At 44.7% G+C, this 23843-nt stretch overlaps 1 protein-coding gene across 1 annotated transcript in view; it reads right to left on the bottom strand.

Annotated features, from left to right (window-relative positions):
* Nucleotides 1-1967: 1967 nt before the first annotated feature.
* LOC144680430 (cytosolic 5'-nucleotidase 1A-like) overlaps nt 1968-23843 on the bottom strand; it is a 114777-nt gene continuing 92901 nt past the window's right edge. Inside the window, exons 8-9 of the mRNA XM_078541396.1 lie at nt 21922-21936; nt 1968-2321 (exon numbers count right to left, since the gene is read on the bottom strand). Coding sequence (XP_078397522.1) covers nt 2031-2321; nt 21922-21936 — 306 coding nt within the window. The 3' untranslated portion in view covers nt 1968-2030. The remainder of the gene's footprint in view (nt 2322-21921; nt 21937-23843) is intronic.

Below are 23843 nucleotides of genomic sequence, written 5' to 3'. Positions count from 1 at the left end.
GTGGCAGGGCCTCTCAGAACCCCATGCGAGCACTCTCCCACACACGTGAATCCTTCATGTTTCGCACTCATCTCCTGAGCACTTTCGATGCTGCCTGCTGGGGTTTGCTCTCAGTTGTCCCTCTGAGCTGACCTGCATCTCCGCCCACCCAATGATCACACTCCCATGCAGCACCTGATCTCGCCCACCACGACTCTCGTTTCACTTTCGATTTAGCAAGCATGGTCTGGTTTCACTGCATTGCGCGCTCCCCCCGTCTTTTCCCCTCCCCCAGTCCCCCGTTTCCTTCCACCTTCCCTCAGTTACCTACCAGCCACAATCCTTTTCCTTTGGGGATATCCAGGTGAACATACACATTCCCTTCCTGAAAATCCCATCCCCATCCACATTCACCTCCCTGACCTCCTCCTTCCCACCTCCAGGGTCCTTGTCTGCCTCCTGGTCCCCACTAACCGCCCTCGCCTTCCCTTCTATTGCTACCGTCGAACCCTCACCCTCCTGCCTCACTCTACCCTCGGTCATTCTCACCCTTTCTCCATACCATGCCCACCCTTAGTTTGTTCCCCAGGAGGCAGATATAGACTTATCTGACCCCTCCTGTACATGTTCACCTGCACATCTCTCCCTCGCACCCCTTCCCCCCCTTTCCCCCCTCCACATCCCTTCCCCCCTTTGCACCTCTTCCCACCTCACACTCCTTCCCCCCGGAACCCCTACCCTGCTCCCCAGTTCTCCCACCTCCCTGCCAGACTGCACTCTCACCCCCACTTAGTCCCTTCCCCTCCCTGACTCCTTCCTTCACCTTACCTCTTCTGCTACCCTTAGTAACTCCTCCTCCCGACTCCTTCCTCCAGCTTTACCTCTTCCTCCAGGCTCACTTCTTCCTCCACCCTTACTCCCTCCCCACTCCGCACTCCTTCCCTTATACCTTCCACCCTCCTTATACCTTACTCCCCAGTTGCTGTCCTTTCCCCCATTAACACCTCCACCCACATTCTCCCTCCCTCCAACCTCACCCCCCGACACCTTCATCTCCCCTCCCAATCTCACCCTCCGACACCTTCATTCCCCCCTCCCAAACTCACCCCCCGACACCTTCATTTCCCCTCCCAACCTCACCCCATCATGACACCTTCATTCCCCCTCCCAACCTCACCCCCCAACACCTCTTCCTCTCCCACCCGCTCGACCATTATCCATTGTGGGTATAAATGGTGACTTTCCAACTGCTGTGCACTGCTTCACAGCAGAGCCATGTCCATGAGAATCCACCCAGCGTGCCATGGACATCCCTCCAGTATGTCGTTGGTGTCGGGCTCCAGCATCTTCTGCTCCCCGGATGTCCGCGATGTGAGCAAGGCCCTGGAGGGTAAGTCCTGACTTCTGAGCGTCTCACTTGTCCAGATGTGTTCTGCACCGGTGTGTTTGCCCAGCAATGTGGGCGGACAATCCAGCGGGTTAGGGGGTGGGGGGGAAATGAGTCCGGCAGGCAGGGCCAATAATGATATGCTAATGTATTTCAGTGAGGTTCCCGACGTCTGATGGCGGAGAATGCGGCCCGCTATTGGAGGGCTGAGCGGACGATCGCGCCACCGAACATGCCTGACCCCGGCGAGCACGGAAAACCCCAGCCCTAAGATTAAAATGACGGATATTAACATTTTGTGTAAAAAATATTTTTCCAATCATTTCAGAAATGGTCTGTTCCATACCTCCATAAATAATGGTGAAAGTAAGATTCACCTTATGTAAGAATAGCCATCCAGAAAATGAGAAATGCAAATACACTGATTAAATATTTTTAAAAAAAAATAAAGCTAGGAGTTATTGAAGATGACATCCTCCTGAACGAATACTTGTTACTTACTGGGTTTTTTTCCTTTGAGGGATTTCCCTATTGCCAAATATAATTCAAAATAAAACACGTAGCTTTTCATTATTTCAGTAACATAACTTTAATTTTCCTTGCAGTGTACAGTTGGCACTCTTAAAAGCTACAGCAAGGACTTTTAAAAGGATCAGCCCACCCCTTAACGTGACTTGCATTGTGCGATGGCTGCCGACGTTGATGTCTGGTCATCAAAGTAAATATGAGGGCCCATTTTGCTTAAAAGTTCCATAGCCGGTAAGCCAGAAAGAATGAATGCCTCGTCAACATCCAGTCCCCAGGAACGAATTGTCTTCAAAGCTTTTACTCCAACAGCTGAACCGCCGTTTTTTACGATCAAGTATATTCGGATTGGGCAATTCAAACGTTCATTTTTGGCATAGAACTTTTTCTGGAGTCTTCCGAGTGATTCCAGAAATCCTACGAGGGTGGCCTATTTGTGAAACAGGTGAATTACAACTTCAGAAACAATTTGCGTGCAACATTTCCAAAATCTGATCATACACTTCAAGTGTTGCTAATTTTATACACTGTCATTTTAGGTAATCAGCCCCAAAAGGCCATTCATCCTTTAGTTTCTATTTAGTCTCCCCCTTTTTAGGTAATCCTGAATCACATGGCGGGCGGAATCTTGTGAGGCTCCCAGGAGTGGGAAATGATGTGGGCGGGGGGCACTTCATTGAATGGGAGACAAACTGTCAGCTTCCCAATGACAGGATGAAAGTTGGTTATTAAATTGGGAGTGGATTGGGCGGATCATGCTTTCTGATGACGAGCGATGGAAACCTGTTTTTAATATATTAGCATGTCATGCATGCTCATTAAAACACAACCTTGCAAGATTAAATTATACCTTTGGAATTAAGTATGCAACAAAGGAGAAACACATGCCTTCAGTTTCACGACTGGTTAAAGGTTGTATGTAGCAGGCATTGTAATATTCTTGCTGGACTTGGAATGAGTAGGAGCTGCTTTTCTTGTATGGGGAGCTTTGGTGAACCGGGGAGAGGAAGCATTGATGCATTGAAATTGGGTGGTGGCTGTGAAAGGGGAAAGGAGCATGGCTGGCTGAGGGAGGGAGGAAATTGGCAAACCTATGAAGGCTCATGGGGGACAAAGGGAGGAAGCTGGACTCCAATCTCCACAGATGGGAGGTCAAGCATGATCGTGGGGAGATCAAAGGCAATACAGAGAAGGCCAATGGTGTGGTCCTGAGAGTCGATGGTAACAGAGGGCATATCAAGGTTGATAGAGGGAGGGTTGAGGATGACAGATGGAGTGTCAAAGGGGGCAGTTCCAGTGTGCTGGGGGGCTGATCGATGGTGATGGGGATAAGCTCTAAGGTGAATGACAGTTGGTCAAGAGGGATGGGGTTGGGTCGAGGGTTATCAAAGGCAGGGCAATGGTGATGGGACAATGTGCCAGACAGAACCATAACACCCTCATTGCATCCAGATTCCAGCTGAATGACAAGGTATAATTGCTTGTCTGGTGCCATTCAAATATGGCGAGTGGACCTTCAACCCAGTGAGGTAATGGTGGGTCCAACGACTTACTGACTGTCCCGCTGCATGATTGGCCAGGGTCCTCACTTCTGCATATCTAATTGGCTGGCTGCCGTGCGATTGCCCGTGGTCAGCCACTCTGCTATTGAGCCCGCCGTCGGGACCCTTGATGTAAGAAAAAAATTCTTCTCATTGTTTCCCATTCATAATTCCCGAAAGGGTTCTTCAAGGCTTCTTTCAATGCCAATCCAAACTGTTTTTTTAATAGGGGTATAGTAAAGCCCTAGACTGCCTCCTTACAAAATATTTCCTTTTTCTTGTAAACAAGCACTTCACCTCCACACAGTACCTTCACTAAAGCTCTTCTAGCTGAGAATGGGAGCTGACTGTGGAAAACCAGCAGACCCAGGTTGTAGGAAGGCTTCTAAATTCCTATTGCACTGCAGAATTCATTCCCTATTTTAACATACTTGCATCATTTCTGTGGCATGTATTTTTCTGCAGAAAAGATCAGCAAATCTTCTGGCATTTACCGCAAAGGAAATGCTACTGGGAACAGGGGCTACAGGTCACGAGATTTAAATTTATTTTAGGTAAAATATTTACTATATCCATTGAGCTTTTCCAGTAACATGCCTTCGACCTTTGAAAATATTACACAAAGACAAATCTTCCATAAAGTTACTTGTAGCGCAAGAATGTTCTGAAAATAGCTTTTGTAAAGACACAAAGGGGCTGAAATTCTATGGCACTTCTGAAGTGGATGTCAAGTGCAGGAGGCCCGACAGACATGGGGGTTGTGACAAGACCTAGGGATGTCAGTCTCCACTCGCGATCCCACCCTCTGTTAAATTGAGCAGAAGAGGCTGAGTTTCCGCTTGCCCTACATACGGTCCCAAATGTTAAGAGTGTGTGAGCCCTGGAGAAAGAATGGAATTTCTTTGGCCTTAAACTCTTCACTGTGCAGTTTCATTTGAGTGGCCCAAATGGGGCCCATCTGGGCACGAAGTCTGCATTCTCCAACAGTTTGCTGGTAGAACAAGAAAAACTGACAGACCAGTTAACAAGAAGCTTCCCAATGCCAATTTTCACGTTCTCCACCCAACCCTACGGGGCATCCAAGTCACCATCACTTTTGCCCACTCTGTTGAGTGGAGTGGTGCTCTGAAACCTCGGCCCTAGCTTTTTTTCTTAAATGGTTATCTTTTAAATGTGAGTTAAAGCATCTAAATAATCAACTCAAACAACTTTATCTTTTTCTCAATTACTCACTGTGGTTCATTACCTTTATGTTCTAATAATTTTTCAACAATATTTTTCAATTTAATATTTAGTATAGTACTCTTCTAAATTGCACACAAGGAATCCTGTTGGTGGTGTCTTTGATTCTTCAAGATAAAAACTAGGAATAGCACACACCTAAACTTGTTATCTCACATTCTGCTGATACAGGCAATGTTTCGTAGTGATGGCAAGGTAGTGATTTTCATTTTTTTTTGTGTATGGAAGGCACCCTGCTTACATTGAAGCACTCCAGGGGATTCCTACAATAGTAATCCTCGGGACCACCAAGCCCAGCTTCCAAATGATAGTGTCAACTATCTAAAGGAAAATAAAGCTATCAGTTCAGAGGGCACTTTTTAGCAGCATACAGCAACCGAAATAATGGCCTAGAAATTGGATCACAAATGGTCTTTAATCGTGCATGAAACGCGGGGCTTTGGAGTGGACCTTGTGGGCCCCAAGCATCATTTCTTCCGACTAGGCACTTTACAGCCTTCCGGACTGAATATTGAATTCAACAATTTTAGATCTTGAACTCCCTGCTCTATCCCCACTCCCTTTCCGTTTCTTCCTCCTCCTTTTTGTTTTTTCCAATAATTTATATAGATTTTTCTTTTCTCACCTATTTCCATTATTTTTAAATCTATACTTTTTATGCCCTTTTAGTCTTATTTCACCCCACCCCCACTAGAGCTATCTGTACCTTGCTTGTCCTGCTATCCATTCTTAATTAGCACATTCTTTTAGATAATATCACCACCTTCAACACCTCTTTGTTCCTTTGTCTGTGACATCTTTTGGTTATCTCCTCCTATCACTGGCTGCTTGTCCCTACAACCACCACCCCCCCAACTTCTCTCCCCCCCCCCCCTAAACCAGCTTATATTTCACCCCTTTCCTATTTGTACTTAGTTCTGTTGAAGGGTCATGAGGACTCGAAACGTCAACTGTACTCTTCTCCGCCGATGCTGCCAGACCTGCTGAGTTTTTCCAGGTATTTTTTATTTTTTGTTTTGGATTTCCAGCATCCGCAGTTTTTTGTTTTTATCTTTAAAATGGAATCATTATTCATATCTTATTGACACCTAGTTCAATTAGGGCTTTAGAAAGCAATGCAAATCTGGCAGGCTCTCCTATACCTCCTTTAACAAGCCAGTATTATGAAAGGGCAGACAGGTAACCTTTGACTGGTTCTGCTTGATAGGAAAGCTTGGTAGTCTCCACTTTGGGGCAGAAAACTGGCATTACTATGTCCCCTCTGCTGAAATCCTGACTCACCCCCCACTGGGCCAAATAAAATGAATAAACGTGATGAGACCATGCCATCTGCATGTGCAGCTAGTGGTGAATGAATGGTATTTGCTCTTTGTTACATTCACAGCTGTCCACAGACTTGCTATGGGTTTTTTTTGCATGTCAATTTATGTTAATTAAAGATCCATTTCAGCACAGTGTCCTCTACAGGGGACTGCGTGAAGATGGCAAGCAAAAACCTGTCTCTTCAGCCACTCAGGCTCAAGAATCCTCACTGAGGCACAAAGAGTCTGAAGTAGGAAGTGTCAGTTAAATATTTAATTCAATGCAAAATCGCGTTAAGGAAGAAAAGTAGAGAGAGGAAAGAAAGATGGGATTAAGAGAAAGATAAAAAAGAGATAAAGTAAAACAATTTAACACATATATTAAAATCTCTATTAATAATCAAAACCTGATGGCATTACACTCCACACTTATAAAAGTTTAATTTTCAGCACCAGAGGGATTGTTTGTCAATAATTAAGACTTAACACACCATTAAAAAATCACTTATGCTTGAATGGACAAGTACTAAGCTATTGTGGCTTATTTAGTGGGTACCTGGTGGTTTAGTACAGAAACTTTACATCTTTCTCAATGCCAAAACTCTCAGCAAGGTACCAGCATACTGAAGTTTGTGGAGGGGCAGGATAACTAATGAGAAACCTCCTGATTTCCTCCTTTAACTGACCAATTGCAGACACCAAAATGGAGCTGTCCATTTTAATCCATATTAAAGGTGTGCGCTGATAGTCTCAACCACTATTCCAACTGCAAATTGGAAGTTTTATGCCGAGGCGTAAAATGACGTGGGGTGACGTCGGGCATGTGTCCTGACGTCACTGCACGTCATTTAGATTTTCAGTTGAGAGGAGATTTATAGAGGTGTTCAAAATCACGAGGGCCTAGAGTAGACAGAGAGGAATTGTTTCCATTGGCAGAAGGGGGCGAGAACCAGAGGAAACTGATTTAAGGTGATTGACTAAAGAATCAATGACGGCAAGAGGAAAACCTGTTTTACACAACGAGTGGTTAGGTTCTGGAATGCACTTCCTGAAAGGGTGGGAGAGGCAGAATCAATCATGTCTTTCAAAAGGGAATTGGATAAGCTCCCGAAGAGATAAGAAAATGCAGAGCTACGGGGAAAGGGTGAGGGGGAGGGACTAGATAAACTGCATCTGCAGGATGCCAGCACAGGCTTGATGTGCCAAATTGCCTCACTCAGCTGCGCACCTGCCGAACTGTAAAAGGCTTGCTCAGGCCAATAATTAACTAATTAAGGCCAACCTGGAGACTGGCGGGCAAGCGAAGAGCCCAGGTGATTCTGTCACATGAGGGGACATGTCTTAAATTTTTTTTTCTTTATTAAAATTTTTAAAACTTTAAAACTTATTTCCCTGAAGCACAGAGGTGCCTCATGGAGATTTCTGCACTCTTTCACGCGCATGCGCGAGAGAGCACACTCCTGACTCAGGGAACTCCCTTCCCCCCCGCCCGCAAAGGGTGCGCACAGCACTCCCGGGCGCGCGTCACACTGGGCGGGCCTTAATTGGCCCACTCACATGAAATGGCAGCGCGGACCCGATCGGAGGCGCTACTGAGGTGCGCACCTCGCACAACCCCTCCGATGGGGGGAAGATTCTCTCCAATACATTTATTTAAGTTATGTTTCTCTATCAAATGCCTGACTGTGGGTAATGGAATGATGCTTGCCAAGTTGAAGAGCGCACATCACGAGTCTTGGACCTCTTAAATGTATGTAGGTGTTGGAGGCTCTGCAAAAGCCGTTTTTATATATTCTGACAAATGTGACAGCATTTTTCCCCATGTATTACTATTTTTGGGGAACTCTGCCATTTTCTTTGTTTGATGGCATTGCATTTCTTCAATATTCTTAGTTTATTGCAGGTATTTAAATTGCATCATCCAAATTTATAGAATCATAGGCTGGTTTCAGCATAGAGTGAGGCAATTTGGCATATCAGGCCTGTGCTGGCTTTCTGCAAGTGCAGGTTATCTAGTCCCATTCCCTCATTCTTTCCCTGTAGCTCTGCATTTTCTTTTCTCTTCGGGAGCTTATGCAATTCCCATTTGAAAGAAATGATTGATTCTGCCTCTCCCACCCTTTCAGGCAGTGCATTCCAGAACCTAACCACTTGTGTAAAAAAAGGTTTTCCTCTTGCCATCATTGATTCTTTAGTCAATCACCTTAAATCAGTTTCCTCTGGTTCTCGCCCCCTTCGGCCAATGGAAACAATTTTTCTCTGTCTACTCTAGGCCCTCGTGATTTTGAACACCTCTACGAATCTCCTCTCAATCTTCTCCTCACTAAGGTGAACAAATCCAGCTTCTCCAATCTATCCAAGTAACTAAAGTGATCATCCCTGGAACAATTCTTGTAAATCTTTTCTGCATTCTCTGTCATGACTCACTGGGGATAGTGCGCTGTAATATCAAGCCCCACTGCTCCCTGAGCCACGACAAATGTGAAAAGTTTGATCAAACCACCAGATTGCCCCAATTCTACCAAACTGTTTAATTTAGGTTAACAGGATACGAGCACTAGGTTTGTAAACTTAATAAGTAAATAACTATTTATTGAACAAACTGTCATTAACTAGTGGCAAAAGAAAGAAATATGAACTGCTAATTTCTAACTCTATAACCTAAACTTTATCCCTTCTTAAATCCCTATACACACACACATACAAGACACAAAAGACACACAAAAACATGGATTTTAAGGATGGGATAAAACAATTCAATAGCACCAATTCCGGAGTACAGGATTCGATGGGTTAATTTTGATCGATGTTTTCCAAATTCCATTGAGTTCTTGTTGATGACACGAGGTGGTCTTCCAGCACTTTCAGTATTTAGTTCACTGGTTGAGCATTTGCCTTTCAATGTCTCCAACAGTGATTTTCCCCTTTGCCTCTTGACAGGGGTTTTTAGAGAGACAGAGCAGGTCATAGAGATATGAGGAGAAAAAACCAGCTAGCTATTGTTGTGGAATTACTGGAATCTTCCACACACATGAGCAAGAGGTTTTAGGTACTTTTCCTTTCAGGCTAGGAGCTATTCTCTTGCACTGCTCTCACACAAAACCTGGTCACCTGGTCAGCAGCCAATTAAAATGTTGTTGCCAGGCAGCTCCCTTGGTCCAGGACTCCTTTCCGGCACCATCCTGCCTTTCATGACACACTGTTCCAGGATTGCAACATTATATATATATCTCATCCTATTCCAATGGACATGTCTTTCAAACTGTAGCCATTGTCATTTTAATCCACGGTCCAACAGAAAATAAAAAGATTTGTTCTTTCCAACAGTCCAACAGAAATAAAAAGAGGTGTTCTTTACACCTTTCTAACACCTTCACATCCTTTTGAAAGTGTGGTGCCCAGAATCAGACAGAATACTCCAGTTGAAGCTGAATCAGTGTTTTATAAAGGTTCTTCATAACTTCCTTTCTTTTGCCTGTATTTATAAAGCCCTGGATCCTGTATGCTGTGTTAACCACTTTCTCAACCTGCCTGGCAACCTTCAATGATTTGTGCACAGATACCTCTTGGTCTCTCTGCTCCTGCACCCCATTTAGTATTATATCCTTTGGTTTATATTGCCTCTCCGCGTTCTTACTGCCAAAATATATCACTTCACATTTCTCTGCATTAAATTTAATCTGCCACAGGTGCACCCATTTTGTTTACATCCTCTTGACGTCTATCACTAATCTTTCTCACAGTTCACAATACTTCCAAGTTTTGTCACCTGCAAATTTTGAAATTATGCCCTGTGCACCCTAGTCTAGCTCATTAATATATATCAAGAAAAGCAGTGGTCCTGATACTGACTTCTGGCCCAAATGTGTACCTTCCTCTAATCCAAAAAACAATCTTTCACCACTCCATCGGTTTCCTCTCACTCAGCCAATTTTGATCCCACGCTGCCAGTATGCCTTTTATTCCACGGGCTTCAAGTTTTCTGGCAAGACTTTTATTTGGTACTTTATCAAATGTCAACTCATGACCTCCATCCAGCTCCACACCCCATCACACATCCCCTGCCCCTTACCTCATACCCACATACCTGCCTCGCAGCCACTCACCCAATTTCCACAATGGACAGTTCTCAGAAGCCATGCAGGGATGACAAAAAAATTTCTAACAATCTAATAGAGCTCTCACTCATACACACCTGATAAAGAAAAAATCCTCATTCGAGAAACCCATTCAAAGATTTTAAATCCACTCAAGTGGGCAATCTGTTATAAAAAAAAACAAACCTTTCAATAACTAGATCAGCAACAGCTAATCCTTTAATAACATAGGAACAAGGAGCAGGAGTAGGCCATTCAGCCCCTCGAGCCTGCTCTGCCATTTAATGAGATCATGGCTGATCTGATAGTAACCTGAAATCTGCATCCCACCTATCCCCACTAACCTATCAGCCCTTTGCTTAACCTATCCACCTCTGCCTTAAAAATATTCAAAGACTCTGCTTCCACCACATTTTCAGGAAGAGAGTTCCAAAGACTCATGACCTTCCGAGTGAAAAAATTTTGCCTCATCTCTGTTTTAAATGGGCGGGCCCTTATTTTTAAACAGTGACCCCTAGGTCTAGTTTTTCCACAAGAGGAAACATCCTCTCCACATCTACCCTGTCAGGACCCCTCAGGATCTTATATGTTTCAATCAAGTCTTCTCTTACTCTTCTAAACTCCAGCAGGTACAAGCCTAGTCTGCCCAATCTTTCCTTATAAGACAACCCACCCATTCCAGGTATTGGTCTGGTAAACCTTCTCCGAACTGCTTCCAACACATTTACATCCTTCCTTAAATAAGGTGACCAATACCGTACAGAGTACTCCAAATGTGGTCTCACTAGTGCCCTGTACAACTGAAGCATAACCTCCCTACTTTTGTATTCAATTCCCCTCACAAGTAATGATAACATTCTATTAGCTTTCCTAATTACTTGCTGTACGTGCATACTAGCCTTTTGTGATTCATGCACTCAGACACTCAAATCCCTCTGCACCTCAGAGCTCTGCAATCTCTCACCATTTAGATAATATGTTTCTCTTTTATTCTTCCTGCCAAGATGTTCAATTTCATATTTTCACACATTGTACTCCATTTGTCAGACCTTTGCTCATTCACTTAAGTTAGTTATCTTTTGTACCCTCCTTATGTCCTCTTCACAACTTACTTTCCTCCCTCTCTTTGTGTCATCAGCAAATTTGACAATGACCTCTTCAATCCCTTCATCCAAGTCATTTATATAAGTTGTAAACAGTTGAGGTTCCAGCACTGATCCCTGTGGCACAGCACTCATTACATCTTACGCACCTGAAAAAGACCCATTTATGCCAAATATCTGCTTCCTGTTAGCTAGTTAATCTTCTATCCATGCCAGTATGTTACCCTCTGCACCATGAGCTCTTATTTTCCGCAATAACCTTTGATGTGGCACTTTATCAAATGCCTTCTGGAAATCTAACTACAGTACATTCACTGTTTCCCCTTTATCCACAGCACGTTACTTCCTCAAAGAATTCCAATAAGTTGGTTAAACATGATTTCCCTTTCACAAAACCTCTTTAAACTGTCAATCAAAATGTAAACTCAGCATCCCCACTGAGATAAGTGCTTTTGTAGCTTTTGAAATTCAGCCAAACATTCACGATGACCTCAGCGGTAATAACAACCCTTGGGAAATGTCAACAATGAACTCTGTTGAGACTGCAGGAACAGATGGTAATTTTTTTTTAGATGTCCTGTCAATCAATGCACACCAGCAGCTGCTTTTTTTTTTAACTCTCAGACAGATTCAGCTGTGGAATTTTATGGTCCCTCACCAGTGGGTTTTGAAGGTGGTGGGGGCTTGTAAAATCCAGACCATCAGAGCTGGGTGCTGGGTGTTGCTGGTGTATGGCAGAGGAAGGGGAATCTGGGAAGAACTGAGGTGGGTGGTGGGGGGAGGGGCTGCACTTCAAGATTATGGTTTTTAGCCACGCATTGGGCGATGTATTGCTTTCTTTAAAACATTTTTATTCTCATTATAGTTTTACCTTTTTCTGATATTTCACTTTCAGGCATAAACCTTGCAGAGATGTGCAGTTTTCCTGGGCAGGCACAGCCTGCATGTTGGGGATGGAACCCGCCCTGGGCTATGGTCGCTCCTCCCGGCTGCTTGCTGAGCTCCTCATCATTACTGATGGTGAACCGCAGGTGGTGGAGACTGATGCGGACCTTCTTGTTGTCTCCAGCCACATTGCCGGCCAGCTCCCAGATCTCAGTAATCAGGTACTCAAGAACAGCGGCCAAGTAGGTAGTGGCTGTTAGGAAGGGAGTTCCAAGATTTTGACTCAGCGACAGTAAAGGAATAGTGAGTCAGGATGGTGTGTGGCTTGGAGAAGAGCTTGCGGGTGGTATTGTTTCAATCCATCCATCTGCTGTCCTTGTCCTTCTAAGCGGTAGAGGTCGCAGGTTTGGAAGATGCTGTCATGGAGCCTTGCTGAAGGTGAATCGCTAGCTTTCTTAATTCATTATATACTTTTAAATTTAATTCCATTGCACTGTTACTTCTCAATAGGTGCCACATTGACCTTCTTACTTACATTGTTGACTCTTTCTTTAATGAGCCACCTCCCCCATCCCTGGCGACGTGTCCTTTGCTTTTCCCCAGAGTTGGTGATAGCATTATTCCCTTGAATTCCCAAGTGCTTCCAATTACTAATGATCGCCTCCGAATGCAGAAGATCGCTTCCACATCCTTGACAAGCTGCACAAACCTTGAATTCTGTAGGATGGATCTTGTTTTTAAGCGCTTCAATACTCATTACAAATGACACCATTTGAAGTCAGATCAGCAGTGATTGCTTACGAATTTTTATAAACGCTGAATCGATGTCAGGTTTTTCAGGTAGGTATGTGCATTACATTTTACTGCCTGCAGGCAGCACAGGATCAGTGAATTTATGTTAATACTAAGGCATTTATTCGATAAGTTAACTTTACTTGTTATTAATCACTTTAAATACAGCTAGACATTGGATTATATAAAAGAGGTTGTACATACTACTTTTACATGGGTAATGTGACATTAATGGTCTACAGTAACGATAATCAATTTTACATTAGTTTGTGGTGGAAATAATTATAAGTAAAACAGGTAGACCTGGCTGACCAGAGTTGGTTAAATCATTCAGTCCTGAGGCTGAGAGTTGTTTGGTGTCTGTTATAGTATTATTTGCATTATTTACATAATTCGAAAGAATTAGGAACTATTTTGTTATCCGCATGTATACATTATGTATCCAAGATACCACATCACTCACTACTGAACTACAGACTGTGTGCCGATCTAAAAATGTATCATTCCGCAGCACATGGTGAGATCTGAGAAATACATTCGATGTCAGCTCCAGTATTTGTGTCCAAAAGTGGGATTATTTCAAATTTCTGGGAGCCATAAGACATAATATGGTGACAGCAGGTGTCTGAGTAAAATCCAATCATTATAAAGGAAGTAAATGCTGAATTAGATTGAGAAAAATCAACCTAAATTCATGCCAGAGAGAGAGAAAAAAACCGAGTGAATCATGCAAAAACAAAATGGCCACAGCAATGAACATCCATCTCCAGCTCAGGGTGAGTTGGGAGGCTAATGATGTGGTAGAGGCATTTGAGAAGTTTAAACTGAAGTGCAGATTGACATTCAGTAGTTTTCTAAAAGGCACTGGCGAAGAGGAAAGGGTCAGCAACATTCTTTTGTGGACATGAAAGGTTTAGATCTTTTCAACAGCTGGGAGATGAGCGAGGACAACAGCAAAAATCCAAGTAAATGTCTTGAGAAGTTTAGCACACATCTCCAGCCAGAGTCAAACCATCAGATCCGCTGATATGAATTTCAAAGCCTGAGGCAGGAACCAATGAGCCAATGTTGAAGATTTCTTAACGATGTTGAGAAATGTAGCCAGCAAGTGTAAATTCAGAGAAACAGATGGAAGGCTGGTGGATCAGCTAATCTTGGGCTCTGCACACCCTAATGTACACAAATATGTGCTCGAAGAGGACAAACTCACAATATCACAGACTGTTGACAGTGCCAGAGCACATGAAGCCACAGTTTGACAGATGAAGATGCTGACCACCCGAACAGCCAGCCTTCAGTTAAGTCAAGAGAAAGTCAGTAGGGTTGATGCAGTGATACAGCAATAGAAGAATGCACACCAGACAGAGAGATGTTCAAGACTTGTGGACAACTACATAAGTTCACAGACAGAAGCACATGTCTTGCATATGGATCAAACTGCAGAGCTTGTGGAAAGACCAGTCACTGGGAAAATATGTGCAGAGCAAAGAAAGAAGGTGGTAAAGGAGGCAGAGCAACAGGGTAAATGAGAAGGAAAAGAAACCAAAGCACCCATACCCTAGAAGGTGATGATGGCTCGTAGGATGTTGTAACTGGGGGGTACCCCAAAATATACTGGGGAACCACCCACCCCTCCCCGGGCACCCCAAAATATACTGGGGAACCACCCACCCTTCCCCAGGCACCCCAAAATATACTGGGGAACCACCCACCCCTCCCCGGGCACCCCAAAATATACTGGGGAACCACCCACCCTTCCCCAGGCACCCCAAAATATACTGGGGAACCACCCACCCCTCCCCGGGCACCCCAAAATATACTGGGAGACCACCCACCCCTCCCCGGGCAACCCAAAATATACTGGGGAACCACCCACTCCTCCCTGGGCACCCCAAAATATACTGGGGAACCACCCGCCCCTCCCCGGGCACCCCAAAATATACTGGGGAACCACCCGCCCCTCCCCGGGCACCCCAAAATATACTGGGGAACCACTCACCCCTCCCTGGGCACCCCAAAATATACTGGGGAACCACCCACCCCTCCCTGGGCACCCCAAAATATACTGGGAGACCACCCACCCATCCCCGGGCACCCCAAAATATACTGGGGAACCACCCACCCCTTCCCAGGCACTCCAAAATATACTGGGAGACCACCCACCCCTCCCTAGGCACCCCAAAATATACTGGGGAAACACCCACCCCTCCCCGGGCACCCCAAAATATACTGGGAGACCACCCACCCCTCCCCGGAAGTCCCTACATAAGGATTGCATGGCAATCACCCGGGAAGTTCAGACTCCTTTTGGGTAATTGCCTTGCACTGGGAACCATTCGATAGTACGAAAATCACACTGATTTCTGCTATTACTGTCTTGCAGTGATAGTTACCCAGAAAAAGTTAGAAGTCCCTGACCCTCCACGGGACTCCCTCCACACCCCTGACCCCTTACAGAACCCCTTGACTGCCCCCCGACTCACCAGTAGGTTCCCTGTGACTACAGCTTCATTTACAGGTAAGTAAGTAGGAGCGGAGTGGCAGTTCGACTCTGATTGCCACTCCATGGAAGTTACGAGACGATGAGTTTGAGGAGACAAGAGATGTAGGGACCACACAACTGCATGAAAGATCTGGATGTGGCAGTCCCCAGAAAAAGAAATTCACCAACCATTCAGATCAAGAGGTGGGTGAGAAATAAGCAGCAATAAATCTGAAGGTAAAGATTGATAAAGGAGCACGAGTAACATCATCCCTGTTCAGACAATAGCAAAAGATCTTTCCTGAAAATTTGAAAGAAAAAGGTTTTCCAAAGAAAGATGCTCTGAATCCAAGCATGTTAACAACATACAGGGGAACTAAGACTCGACAGCTAGGAACAACCCAAACCAGAGGGACACACAAAGAAAAAGATGTTAACTGTATGCTCTACGTCATTGAGATAGATGGTTCTGCTGTCTTGGAGTTGAGCAGTTGCAAAGAGCTGCAGCTGATCTCAGTAAACTATGAAATGAAGGAAGTGTCACTGAAGGTTGAAGGTAGAACATCCATTGAAAACCGCCCTCCAAGGTCTGGCCCAAAAGTACCCAGAGTGTTTTGATGAGACCGTTCGATACTTTGAAGACTTTGAGTACCACATTACCATTGATCTAGAGAAGAAACCAATAATTCATTGGGTAAATTCCTTCATTGTATGAGAGAAGCCAAATGGATGGCTATGAACTTACCTGGATCTCAAAGATCTTAATCGGGCAATAAAGAGGAACGATTACCCTACTCCTACACTAGAAGAAATCATGCCTGTACAGGCAGAGGCAAAAGTTTTCAGCAAGCTTGAAGCCAGAAATGGCTACTACAATGTGAAGATATATGAGGGAGCTTTGCTGTTAATGACATTCAACACACCCTTTGGACGGTACCAAATTCTTGCATCTACCTTTTGGCCTTAAAGTGAGCCAGAATGTGTTTCAGCAGAAAGTAATGTTACAACGTGGCTGATGATGTGTGCCAGGTGGACCAAATCCATGAGGGAAACTTGGTTGCGCTATCACAACAGTTTTACCATTTGTATTTATTACGAGATACATGCACTGAATTCAGAGGCACTAAGTCCACCAAGACATTTGGAGATTTTTAAAAAATATATATTTATTAACAAAATAAAAGGTGTCAAGCACATACATAAGACTACAATTACTTCTACAATAACTCCTAAAATTCCTAATTAACCTGATTCCCAGTTACACTCCCTTTAAGGCAATGGTCCGAAATAGATTTTAGATTTAAAACACACTCAACAAGTTAACACAATACCCTGGACAGTGGTCTTCCAAATGACTTTTCTCCAGCTTCAGTTCTGTTAGGTAGCAGACTTATGCACAAATGCTGGAGGCTTCATTAAGGCTATTTCACACTCTCCTGTTAGATCTTACATGGCCTTCTCCTGACACACAGCCTTTCATTCTCCTTTATATATGTTTCTCTCTTTTTAATATGTAAATTCTATCATTCCATACATCTTTGAAATCGTATCTCCCTCATAATACAACAATTTCATTTTCTCACTATGTATTGTCAGTAACCTTTGGGAAAAATAAACACATTCCTTAGCTTTGCTTATCTGGCTAGTTGTAAACAGACTGAGATCCCTTTCAAATCCAAATATCCCTTCATTTATCGAAAAATGCAAAATCCCCTTCATACCTGACATGCTAAGCCAGCATCAATATTTACTTGTTAGCATGTCAAGCACCTAGCTTCTTTTGATGATTTAAACTTGCAGTCTACTTGACTCCAAATGTAAGTAAATCACACAGACAGACCCAACTATACTTACCCCCATAAACCTACTTCACGATAAATCAGAAAAATATTATGAAAATTATTATAGTTTCATGACAGTGGACGAGACCTACAAGGAATGCAAAGCAGTGATTGGCATAGCTGATGATATCCAGGTCTATGGTGGGGCTGAAAAAGACCATGACCACCATCTACATGAAGCCATGGAGAGAACCAGGAAAGCTGGATGAAGCTAAATGCAGACAAATGTATTGTGAAGGTGACAGATTGCCAATTCTTTGGAATGGTTTGCACATCTGGCATGGTCAAGCTAAGTTCCAAAAAAGTCACAGCTATCTCTGAGATGGAAGCTCCGAAAGAGAAGAGCGGAGAAGTATCCTTGGCTTGATCCAGTACATGAATTCTTTCATACCTCACATGTCAGAACAAACATCAAACCTATAAGAACTAATGAAAGAAGATGATGAGTGCCAGTGGTCAGAGTCAAAAGAGAGGAGCTTCAGCTGTGATAAGGTCCACGATTGGCAGGAAGTGGGCCCTGGGCTGCAGTGCTGCTGGTGGATGCAGTGCCCAGCTACGATGGGGGGCTGAGGTCAGGCATTGCCAGGATGTTGGCGCAACCTCTCAAAGGATCCAAAACCGGCCTACGTAACCTTGAGCCAGCACCATCCGGAGCATGTGTGTGCTGCAGGGGTTGTGCGGTTCCCAAGGTGACTGGGCAAGATAGCAGCCTCATTATCTTGGCGAGCGCTATACTAAGGAAGCACTGTCTTTTTTTATTAATCTCCCCCGTTTCCATGCTCCGATGATTCTCAATGTTCCTGGGTATTTGTTATGTAGTGTTGGAGGAATTTCTGGAGTAGTGTGTCAATCAGGCAGCAGCTGAAATGCAGCAAAGTACACTGGAGGAGGCAGAGCACTAAATACAGCACTAAAACCTGCAGTCACATGAGCCCAGAGTGCAACGTAAGCAGGTCAGGTGACAGGTCTGCTGAAGAAGAAAAGAAGGGTGTGGCACAGTTAATAAAGAATACTAAGAAGGCTGGATCCAGAAGCAAAGCTGTAAAGGATCTGAAGAAGTGCGCTATTTGGTGAAGATTATGCACATGGAGTTAAGCTGTTGACAGATGAGAGTTAATGTCTAACTCCTCAAAGAAAAGAAGTTGGAATCTTAAACTGAGGACATTCAGGGTTTCGAAATACCTCGTGGCTGGAATTCGTACCATATATGTTAAGTGGACTGCCTGATAAATCCATGAGATCTATCGTTGTTGTAACAGCTATCTAATGCTTAATTCATAGTTGGTATTGACCACAATTTGACTGTTAATTTATGTTTACTTTACGTTGATTTTGGTTTGATTGTTAAAAAGTTAGAAAAAAATGAAATCTCATCCATTGGTTTTCTCATTGGGGTTGTTAAGTAAATTAGGTTCTTTTAATTTGTTGGTCTCCATGGGGATCAGAACACAGCAAACTCAAGGAAGTAATATGCAAGGAGACAAATCTGTCATATTACAACAGAGAGAAACCTATCACTATGCAAGTAGGACTACAAAAGGACTAGGAGCGGCCCTAGTCCAAGACTGAAAGCTGATAGCATTAGCATCCAAAGTCCTAACATCAGCTGAGACCAGATATGCCAACAAAGAGGGAGAACCTTTGGTAGTCATGTATGGATGTGAGAAACCCCATCGTATGTGTAAGGGAGAAGCTTCATAGTGGATAGTGGTTACCATCAACTAGAGCAGATCTAGAAGAAAAATCTGTGTGGAGCACCAGCAATACTGCAAATGTTACTCTTGAAGCTTCAGAGTTATGATTTCACTCTGAAATACAAGCCAGGAAGGGAAATGGTGCTAACAGATGTCCTATCTCTTTTGTCGCTGCACGAGATAAAAGATCTAGGCATATAGATCCATCACCCAGTGAACGTAACATCACCGAAATGGAGTCAAATTAGCAAACATGGAAAGTTATAGATCTTCTCCCAGCAAATGATCCAGGGATGGCTTGATGAAGTGCAGCAAACACAGCAAGCAATACGCCAGTATTGGTCAATCACAGATGACATCTCAGTAGAAGATGGCCTTCTGCTGGCTAGTTCCAGAATTATTGTACCCAAAACAATGCAGACAGAACTTCTCCAGAGGATATATGAAGACCAGAGGGAATGGAGAAGTGTAAGCTCAGAGACAGATCAGTTGTGTACTGGATAGGCATCTACAAAGACATGAAAAGAATAGTATCAACATGCAGTATATGCCAGAAGTATAGAAATTGACAGCAGAAATAAGAGATAATAGCTCCTGGAGTACTACCCACACCATGGCATACTGTGAGAGCATGTCACAGTAGCAGACTAATGCTCAAAAGCCCCTTTTATCAGAAAGGTGAAAGATTTGAGAGCTACAACAATCATCTCAGCAGTACAAGCTATGTTTTCTGAGCAAGGGATATCTGAAAGAATAATATGCAATAATGGAACCCAATTCACCTCCAGAGGGTTTAAGGATTTTGCTGAACAGTATGGGTTCAACATTATCAGCTCATCACCGCATTACCCAAAGGTACATGGTTTTATAGAAAGACATGTCCAGATGGTCAAGGGACCATCAACCCTCATGAAATACCAAGAAGCAAAGGAAGACCCAAACCTTGCCTTATTGTTACCCCAATCTATATCTCTCAAGGCTGACATGAAATCACCTGCAGAGTTACTCAATGACAGAAAGTATAAGACTACTCTGCCAAGCAAAATACATCCTCCAAATGATCAGGAGGAAGTAAGACACCAACTCACTGATGCACAGGAAGAAAGAATTCAACACTTCAACTAGCATGCTAAACTCTTGCCTGAGTTGTTGAGAGGACAGACTGTACATGTATAGGACCCTATCCTGAGAACCTGTAGCCCAGCAAAAGTTGTTGGTGAAGCAGAGATTCCGAAGGCTTACATTATTGAGACCAAAACTGTTAAGGAAATGAGAAGAAATCTGAGCAGGAAAAGCAGAAAACATTATCAACAACACCAGCAACATCACTAACAAGCAAAACAACACCAACAACAGGCGGTGAGACATTAACAACTTCATCCACAACATCAGAAAGAGCAAGCGCAACTCCTACAACACCAGGAGCAACACACATAATCTTGGCAGTGCATCACTGAGAATGATGATAACCAAATCCACAAGATGGAGACACAACTTCCTACCAGCTAATCGATACCTTGAAAAATGTTTTTGGGAAAAGAAAACAAGCAATAAAAAAACCATTAAGGTGTTCAGTTTAATCATGAAAGTCAATTGTTAATTTTCTTTAGTTTAGACATAGTATAAAAAAACTTAATGATTGGAACACATATTCATATAAAGAGACATTATATTTTCTTAAAGAAAGAGGATGTTATATTATTCGCACAAAGATTTACGAACAGTATTGTTACGTAAATGCATACATAAGTATCCAGGATGCCACATCACTCACAAATGCACTACAGCCTGTGTACTGAACTAACAATGTATCATTCCGCAGCATGTGAAGTGATTTGAGAAAAATACATTCAAAGTCAGCTCCAGCATTTGTATTTAAAAGTGTGACTATTACAAATTTCTGGGAACCACAAGACATAACAATATTTTGTAACAAACGTGTAGTTGAGATACCAGACATTCCAGCTCCAAGTACACTCAAGAGTTTTAATAATCAGTGTCTGTTTCCATGACCAGACAAAACACTTTCAATTCCACAATCAGGTTTCTTAGAAAGAATCTAGAAATGCTGAAAAGGCAAGTTGGAGGCTGCAACTATTGAGAAGGTTGCCAGGACGGACGTCCTTGTCTCCAGAGATGAGCGGAGGAGGTCACCGAGAGGGCATGGGAGGAGGTGGCAGCCCTGGTTAGCAGTCAGGATGTGGTGCGGCGTACATGGGTGCAGTGCTGGAAGCGCTTCAATGCCCTGCTGCGCTCAGGAAGGGTAAGTACTATGTTGGCATGGGTCAGTGTGCAGAAGTGTTAAGGTCTGGCAGTCCTCGCGTGGACCTCAGGGGTGCTAGAGTCTGAGTGCCAACTGTAAATCATGCCGGAGTTGGCCAATGGGGTGAGCTCTGGCTGCTTGGACTGAGTGCCTTGTGGCTCGATAGCCACAACTCGGATGTGCCCTGTGAGGCGTTCCACAGCTGGGGTTGGCCAGGCTGCAGTGGCGCTGCAGGTAGAGAATGGACTAATCAATACTCCTTTGTCCTTTCAGGAGAAGGCAAGCCATAACCAAACCAAGAGTACAGGCACGTACAGGCGGAGGCCCACCCAACCTGCTGATGCTCTCCTGGTCAAGCAAGATGCCCTGGAGCTGGTGAGCTGGTACGCTCCCCGTGCAACCGGGCGTGGAGAGGCGGGGGTGCCAGGCGCAGCGCACAGAGGTGAGAATCTCGGATTACGCAACCATTCTTTGTATTCAAATGAAAGGGTCCTTTCAGACATCCAGGATGGAGGCGTCAGCCCTGGCATGTGACTGAAGCTGATCTTTGGTTGCCTAGCTGAAGGAGCATTGGATCAAGGCATCCCTGGTGTCCCTGCCTCCCTGGAGGTTACTGAGGTCTGTCTCCATGCCCTCAGCATTCTCCTCACCATGTTCATTTTTGGACTCACCACTGGACTCATCATCTGTGGCCTGTGCAGCTGTGCCAAGATCCTCTTCCTCCAGTGGGTCCCCCCTTGCTAGTGCCAGATTGTGGAGAATGCAGCATGCAGCCATGATCAGTGACACTTGCGCTGCGGGGTACTGTAATACACCCCCTGAATGGTCCAGGCATCAGAAGCGCATGTTGAGAAGACTTATGATCCTCTCTACCACCACCCTTGTGAAGGCATGACTCATATTGTAACGCTTCTCTGCCTCTGTTCTTGGGTGACGGAGAGGCATCATGAACCACCTCTTCAATGGATAGCCCTTGTCACCCAGCAGCCATCCATCCAATTGGGCTGGAGCACTGAAGAGTCTCAGCACCTGGGAGTGTCTGAGGATGTAAGTGTCATGGGACCTGCCTTGCACAGACTTGTAGAATCTGCATCCAGTGGTCACACACTATCTGCACGTTCATGGAGTGGAAGCCCTTCTTGTTGATGAAGGCACCGGGCTCACCCGCTGGCGCCTCGATGGCCACATGTGTGCAGTCTTTTGCACCATGGACGTGGGGTAACCCAGCAATCGCTGCAAAGCCTCTGGCTCGCTCCACTTGGCTGACCTCGTCCATACGGTAAAGAATAAAGGTCAGTACCCGCATGAACAGAGCTTCTGTCACCAGCTTAATGCTATTGTGGACAGCTAATTGGGAGACTCCACAAAGATCCCCCACTGACCCCCTGGAAAGAGCTGGAGGCATAGAAGTTGAGGGCCACTGTGACCTTCAGAGCCACTGGCATGGGGTGTCCACCCACACAGTTGGAGCTGATCTCAGGCCCAATCATCTGGCAAATGAAGGTCACAGTCTCCCCGGAGAGATGGAGCCTCCTTCGGCATTGCACCTCGGACATATTGAGGTAGCTGCATCATCGTCTGTAAACACTGGCAGCAGGATAATGGTGTCTTCTGTGATTCCTTCCGCCTTGGACTTCCAGCTGGCCCTGTGCCCCTTGTGCCTGCGCCTCTCCTCCCACAGGTCCTTCCCCTGGAAGCTGCATTGGGACACCTGGCTTCCTCTCCCTTCTGCCCCTCTCATCCTCCTCAGAGGAGGTGCCACTGACGGAGACCGCAATCCCCATTACCAGGGTAAGGGAAGGCTGTCTGATACCTGGAAGGGTCCACACGTTCTGAATCCTCCGAGGGCCTTGGAGACAGCAATGAGTCCTGAAATGAAGCCTGGAAATGCTAAGAATGAAGCCCCGAACAGAGATGAAGCTGCCAAGAACCAATAAGAAACCAGCTGCAAACTATCTTCAAACCTATTCACACTGGCATTGCTGCTGTTTATCCCGCCCTTGGATGAGGTTTGTGAAAATGTCAGCTGGTCGCCTGCCTGTTTTGCCCGTGCGATGAGCAGAAAATCGCACGGGCAACGAAAAAGCCCATACAATGGGATTGTTAACGGCCGAAAGTGGCCTGTTAATTAATGGCGGGTGCTGGCGCGTGCCCGATGAGTGAAATATAGCGTGAGAGCACGATGACGTTGGGATGCTCTCCCGTTCGGGTCTGGCGCGCTCCTGCCTGCGGGATGAAAAATTCAGCCCATAGGTTTTCCTTTAGGACCCAAAGAACATTTTAATTTCCTCTTGCTCTATGCCAAACCCATATGTTCTAGTCTGCACTGGACTAGAGATTTGTCCAGAAGATATAAGGATGGAATTTCACCACTGGTATTTCACCACTGGAAGAATACACATAACCATGTAAGTCACAAACTGTACCGCATTCTGTGCTGCTGTGGAGATGGGGACGTGTCTTGTTCACAGCGTTAACTGCTAGTAGGTGTGAAGTAAAATTTCGGCCCACTCCACCAGTGGAAGTAGAGTGGAATATAATCCCCGTGTGCCTGGAGCTAAAGTTGAAGGACTGGTCCTAAATCATGGCAACTTCTTCAAAGGGGTAGGAACACCTGCAAAGATGCATTACCCAATCTACTGACTGATGCCAGAGAACCACCGAACCATAGGGGGGACACTGAGGATCTTCCAAAGCCAAAGAAATGCTGC

Source organism: Cetorhinus maximus, chromosome 5 (assembly GCF_964194155.1).
Source record: "Cetorhinus maximus chromosome 5, sCetMax3.hap1.1, whole genome shotgun sequence".
Lineage (NCBI taxonomy): Eukaryota > Metazoa > Chordata > Chondrichthyes > Lamniformes > Cetorhinidae > Cetorhinus > Cetorhinus maximus.
Note: the sequence above shows the minus strand (reverse complement) of the source record. Positions and strands in the feature narration are given on the sequence as shown.